Consider the following 6,578-nt stretch of genomic DNA (forward strand, 5'->3'; position numbering starts at 1 on the left):
AGGTTCTCTCACGCCGGAGGCGCCGTGCCACACGACGACGTACAACGCGCCGCACGACCAACACACACTTCGACCTATGCCCCCCCTTCAAGATGTTTATGAAAAATTGAACGAGCCGAAGGCGAGCCGGAGGTTCCCTCGCGCCGGAGGCGCCGTGTCACACGACGACATACAACGCGCCGCACGAACCAGGATGCCGCACGACCAACACACACTTCGACCTATGCCCCTCGTTCAAGATGTATGTGAAAAATTGAACGAGCCGAAGGCGAGCCGGAGGCGCTTTTCTTCAATTTAGTAAAGCCTGTGCCTCTTCTAGTGTTCACTTGTGCCTCTAAAGAAGTCACATGATTGAATGATTCCGGAGACTGCTGTTTTATATTAAAAAATTACTTTTTTTCTTTACTTGAAAGGTCACATTTGATAGTGTTGGTAGTCCCCGCCCGTAACTACCCCATAAATCTTCATTAACCGGAAATATAATGGGAACAAAAAGGAAAACGAGAAAGGGAAACAGGGAACTAACCGCGCAAGCTAGTATTTTTTTGTGTTTTCGCGCGAAAAGGGAAAACATAAAATTCTGGTAGTTCGGGGGTCAAACTGCAAAACGCACCAAACCACAAACCGAAAAGGGAAAACCGGGAACCAACCGCATAACTGGTTTTCTCTTGCGGGAGCGCTCCGCGCGCGACACTTGTCACGCGCGGAGCGCTCCCGAACCGCTCGTTACGAGCGCTCCGTTAATTAGTTGCTCCCGAGGAGGGCAGTGTTTTTTTTTGAGGGCCTTTTGTTTTAGGCTTTAGCTCCGTGTGCGCCCAAAAAACTGGCCCACGAGAGGCCCAGTATCTTCTCTGGCAAAACAAAACCAGCAGGCAACGACGCAGAGCTCGTACCTCTCGTGCGCGCCGCCACAGCACCTGCCTGAGCCCTAAACCCCCAACGCGCCCACCACCTGCGCCGCAGCCGCCGCCGCCGGCGAGATGGGCGGCGCGCGCTCGCAGGTCAACAAGGCGCACAAGACGCGCTTCGCCTCCAAGGCCTCCCGCCACTCGCACAAGATCGGTACAGCACAGCTAGACTCCTGCTCCTCCCTCTCTCGGGAGCTCCCTACGTTTTATACACCGCTTTTCCCCTCTGTAAAACTGCAAATCTCACTGGCTGCCGGGGTGCTGCTGTGTCCGCAGATAAGGTCAGGAGCGGGAAGCCTGCGGGCAGCCACCGCGCCGCCCTCAAGGGCGCCCGTGCGGCGCGCCTCCAGCACAGCAAAGCGGTGAGACGCTCTAGCTCAGCGAGCTGCCCCCTTGTCTGCTTTAGCTGCGATGGTCAAGCTTCGGCTATATGATAGAGTTGACGAAATTTGTTCATATCCTTTATGCTGTTTGGTAGTGTATACTTGCTAGCGATTATACTAGGCGGAAGTAACATACTAGAATTTGTTCGCTTTCATTGAGCTCCGTCCTGTTTTGATCATTTTGAAACCAGAATTCTGTGGCCTAACAATAAACTCAATTTTGCAAATGTGAAACTGTAACCTTCTGTATTTTGCCTATTAGATTGCTTCAATTTGTATAAATTGTTTTGGTTGAGTCCGAATGTTTCTTCTGCCAAACAAGCAGTAGGGACTCATGCCATGTAAAGAATATTTATGTTGATAACATTTTCTTGGGCTTAAAATTTAACGAACTTCTTTTCTTCCAACCTTTATCTGTTCTTGCTAGATAAAGGGACAGCCTCACAAAATTCATTTCAATCTGCACATTCTTTTCGTTCAGTTTGTATTATTTTTAAGCTACATGTCTTTCATCCAAATGAGTTCTGTTATGTTGTTGGATATGTTTTATGTTGGATTTTCATTGATTTGGTGTTTAAAGAGTTTGATCATTACTATCATCATTTTCCATTCTTATCCTATTGCCTGAAATATTTTTAACTGGGACGCAGATCCGTGATCAGAAACGCGCTGCCTTGCTAAAGGAGAAGCGGTCATCTAATGGCTCCTCAAGTGCACCCCGTGTTATTGTTAGTATTCTTGATCTTTGCTCTCGTTGTCCTACACTATTGGCCATTTGTTATTGTTTCCTGCTGTCACACAATAGATATAATCTAATCTCTGGCTGTTGCAGGTTCTTTGTGGCCTTTCCTCATCTGCAAATATTGGACCACTTGCCGAAGATCTTTTGACATTTGCAGCAGGAGGAGATGAGAAACTGACTTCCAACACCGTTGCTTCTCCCGCCTATAAAGTTCGAACCACGGTTAGTTCAGTAGGAATAGAGTACTAAAGATGCTCGGTACATAGTGCAAACATTTATTTTCAACCATTCTATTCTGTGGCTATTCATGCATCATTCTGCTGTATGTTTGGCCATGACTGGGCTGCACACAATTCTCATTATATATGTACCTGAGTTAATTTTAGTGTTTAGTTTTTTCTGTTTATTGAGTTTAGTTAGTCAATTTCATTGTTTTATATTCATGATATTTGTTAAGGTACTGCAAGCACCATATGGCGATCTCACTTCATGCATGGAACTGGCAAAGGTATGCTCTTCAACCAAACTCAATATGGCACATTTATGTTCTATTGGAATTTCTTAACTCTAATATCGAACATGCAAATTGTATTTTCCTACCTAGGTTGCTGATTTGTTAGCATTCGTAGTGTCAGCAAATTCATTATACAACAGCAATTCAGGCAATCCAATTGATGAGTTTGGATCACAATGTCTATCTGTTCTTCGAGCTGTGGGCTTACCTAGTACAGCTGTTTTCATTCGAGTAAGTTCGCCATACCGAGCTTTTCTCACTCGAGACGCTATCTCATGAATACCATTCTAATTCTTTAATATTATCAGGATCTTCCATCAGATACCAAAAGTAAGCAGGAATTGAAGAAAGCAGCGGTTTCTTTCCTTTCTCCAGAGCTGCCTGAAGATTGCAGGTTCTATGCAGCAGAAACTAAGGATGATTTGCATATGGTAAATTTTCTTTTGTTTTATTTTTAGATGGAGAAACATGATGACATTTCCTTCTTTTATGTATTCATTCTATAGTCCTAATACTCCTTCTGATTATTTATCACCGATTTGAAATTTTCCAGTTCATGCGGCTTTTCAAGGAGCAACATCTTTCATCACCACATTGGAGAAATCAGAGACCCTATGTTATGTCTGAGGAGGTTGTAAGAACTTCATCCCACTTTCATCAAAAAGTTGTTAACTGTTATTTTGTTGTAACATAAACCCCTACTGCATTGGTGTTTCTCATCTTAGATGTTTCTTTGAGTACACTGTTTCTGTGTAAGTATGGTACTGTTAAAACACTTGGATAAAACTTAGGTTGTGATTTGTCACATTGGCTTTGATTCCAAAAAAATTAGTTGCAGTCCTAACAATAAAAAATTATAACTCATGGTTGTGCTTGTTCTTGTAAGTTCTAGACCAGCTCTATATTCTTACTAATTTTGTACACAAACTACTTCCGTGAGTTCACCTACCACTGAAACTCGCATACTTCGTGCAGAGGAGTTTTAATTTGACCCTCCCACCATGCCCTCTAAGAATTGCAGTTACGGTTGCGATCCCGTATTTCAGTTACAAATTAGGCTGAATATCAAAGCAAATCATACTTTTCATTAGATTTGCCTTTAATATTATTACATGTATTGTTAAGATATACCACTGTATCTCTCAATTTTACTACCTCTACAATATCACCCAACTCTAGTCTATGCTTCTTGCAAAGTTTATGTGCACCTGCCTCCTTTTTTATTTGACAATTGATGGTGCTAACTTAAGATCTTTCTTTCAGGCCTGCATAAAACCAGGTGACAGTATGGGATTGTGCACCTTGCTTGTGTCTGGATATCTGCGGGCCCACAATCTTTCAGTGAATCAGCTTGTGGGTGATCTTTGTTTTAATCTTTATTGGTAGTCTTATCTGCTTCTTGTTCTAACACCTGCTCCATCAAAGGTACATGTGTCAGGTGCTGGTGATTTTCAGTTAGGACAAATTGATATCCTGAAGGATCCATGTCCTGTTAGTGAGAGGAAAAACTCTGATGTAATGGATTCAGATGATAATCAAATTCAGGTTTGTTATTATAGGATAAATGCAGAGTTCTAGAAATTGGATAGTGCAGTTACATGTATATATTACGACATGCTGTCAGGGCCTACCCTACAATTTACTTTCAAAAGAAGAAATGTTATCATGATATAGAATCATCCACTATATGAGTCCTTGTTTTTTTCCATCTTACATACAGTTTTTACTGATCACGCTCTGGTAACTTCTCATTGTTCGCCTGTTTCAGATTATTGATACCTTCGTTCCAGACCCCTTGAATCAGGAACCATTACTTGTTGAAAATATTCCAGATCCTCTTGCAGGAGAGCAGGTGATAATTTCCCCGATCTAGCTTAGTGATTTGATAAGCCATTGTTTTGTGTTCTTTCACTTTTGCGGTTGAAAAAGGAAATTGTTGCCCTTTTCAGAACTTCAATTTAGTGCTTAATTTCTGTTGGACAGTGATTACTTCCAAATTTCATCACACGTGGCACTGAGGTGTTCCTTTTTGGTTTGATGAATTATTTCTTTATACATGAGATGCTTGACACATGGCCTACTGATTCTTTATTGGAAGTGTTCTTAAAAATGGTCTTTCCCTTCAGCAGGCGCAACACCTGTTTCAGTAGATAGGGTATATGCTTAAGCATAGCATATGGTATATTTGTTTCTGTTGGGCCCATCTTTTTTGGGAGCATTTGTCAGATTTTTATATGATCCACTTTACACTTCCCAAGGCTGCAGAATCTCATGAACTGTGCTGTTTTTCCTTGTTGTGCATACTACGTCAGTTCAAAAGTTTCCTCTTTATATTTGTTGATGACACTGTTTTTCTTTTCAAGTAAAGTCAAACTAGGCAAATCAATTGTAAGTACTAATGTGCAGTATTATTTGTTTTTGGTTAGACTTGGCCAACAGAAGCTGAGATGGAGGAAGCCTATGAAAGCAATAAACAAAGAAAGGTTGTAAAGAGGAAACTTCCTCGCGGCACATCAGAATACCAGGTTCACAAGGCTATTGAAGATTGAATATTTACTCTTAATATAGCCCATGATATTTTTATTTAAAAATAATATTAATGCTATTGGCAGGCTGCTTGGATTGTTGATGATACAGATGATGAAGGTGATGATTCTGAGAATGACAATCCAGATGGTGCTGGAATGGTAATTGATGAGAAAGATCACTCAGAGCACGACAGCGATAGTTCAGATATAGATGCAGTGTCTCACTTCATGGAGAAATTTGATCAAGAAACTATTGGGGGTTCTGAGATGGGAGTAAGTTACCTTATTTCTTGTCCTTGATCTGATGACGTTACCACTATTTAATGCACTTGCTCCATTCGCCAGCCTTTTACTGATTTAGCCAATACATGGCAATACAACTCTTGCCTTTGGAATGCTTATGTTTTTATTTTCCTCCCTTCACATTTTGTTTGCCATGTTTTTTTTGTTTGTGACTGGTTTTGCATGATAGAGAAAACGTAATGTGGGCAGGGAGGGTGAGAGGGATAATGTAAGAAGGATCTAGCGAAAAAACTCCAATGCTCCTACCTAGAGAACTATAGTTCCCAGTGGCGCTGAACTGGAGTACTGGACTGATATTTCCCACCCCATCTGGATCCGGTTGGGACTAGATATGGGCAACATTTTAATATATGTCTTGATGCAAATAGGTCGTTAAAGGTGTAAAACTTTCATGGCATGAGTCATTGTACAAAATTACTTTTGAAATGAGGGATTCAAATGTACACTTACTCAACGCGATATTTTATACTATATATTTGCTCAAATTAAATCAACTTAAGTTACTTAAGTTGATTGGTAAAGTTTAAATAATTCCCAAAAGTTTTCTGGCCCACCTTTTGCAACCTTACATGAACTGTTAGTATGGAGGGAACATTGTCTTCCTGGGGTACTGCTTTGCTCTTCTGTGCTGTTCTGTAAATTGTGAGGTGTGCCTTGCTGGCCTTCTGAAATTACTGTGCTCTTATTTTACTCTTTGGATTCCTTCATCAATTTTTAGATACACGCCTCAAACTAAATGAACCTTTGTGCATTTGCAGGATGATGAAAATCTTACCAAAGAGCAGATAGAGGAAGACATCAAGAGAATCAAAGAATCTAATGCTGATGATGAAGGTATGGGTTTTCAACTGCCTTCAAGTGTTTAAAATCCCTTTTAGTAAGTTTAATGTTCCAAATATCGGCCAGTTAATAGGCATCTCGGTAAATTAATCGCTACTCGGTGGGTCACCGAATAACTGATTAACTGATTTATCGGCCGATTCGCCTATTATCCCTACCCAGCACCCAACCGATACGGTACCAGTTACCGGTATCCTGAACATTGGTAAAGACACCACATAGAGGGTCTAAAACCTGGTTCCTGTTTTTGGCACACGTTTCCACCTAATTCCCAGTGCCAATCAGTATGTAGCAAACTGTAGACCCCTCCCCCCCCCCCAAAAAAAATACTGGCCCAGAAAAGGTACAAAAGGTTTCTAA

General features: G+C 41.3%; 1 protein-coding gene across 1 annotated transcript in view; it reads left to right on the forward strand.

Annotated features, from left to right (window-relative positions):
• Positions 1–881: 881 nt before the first annotated feature.
• LOC119327955 (pre-rRNA-processing protein TSR1 homolog) overlaps positions 882–6,578 on the forward strand; it is a 10,411-nt gene continuing 4,714 nt past the window's right edge. Inside the window, exons 1-14 of the mRNA XM_037601011.1 lie at positions 882–1,062; positions 1,185–1,270; positions 1,942–2,019; positions 2,124–2,255; positions 2,491–2,541; positions 2,638–2,778; positions 2,856–2,978; positions 3,101–3,178; positions 3,811–3,900; positions 3,973–4,092; positions 4,316–4,399; positions 4,974–5,072; positions 5,160–5,348; positions 6,137–6,212. Of these exons, the coding sequence (XP_037456908.1) occupies positions 981–1,062; positions 1,185–1,270; positions 1,942–2,019; positions 2,124–2,255; positions 2,491–2,541; positions 2,638–2,778; positions 2,856–2,978; positions 3,101–3,178; positions 3,811–3,900; positions 3,973–4,092; positions 4,316–4,399; positions 4,974–5,072; positions 5,160–5,348; positions 6,137–6,212 (1,429 nt within the window). The 5' untranslated portion in view covers positions 882–980. The remainder of the gene's footprint in view (positions 1,063–1,184; positions 1,271–1,941; positions 2,020–2,123; positions 2,256–2,490; positions 2,542–2,637; positions 2,779–2,855; positions 2,979–3,100; positions 3,179–3,810; positions 3,901–3,972; positions 4,093–4,315; positions 4,400–4,973; positions 5,073–5,159; positions 5,349–6,136; positions 6,213–6,578) is intronic.

This window comes from Triticum dicoccoides, chromosome 7A (genome assembly GCF_002162155.2).
Source record: "Triticum dicoccoides isolate Atlit2015 ecotype Zavitan chromosome 7A, WEW_v2.0, whole genome shotgun sequence".
Lineage (NCBI taxonomy): Eukaryota > Viridiplantae > Streptophyta > Magnoliopsida > Poales > Poaceae > Triticum > Triticum dicoccoides.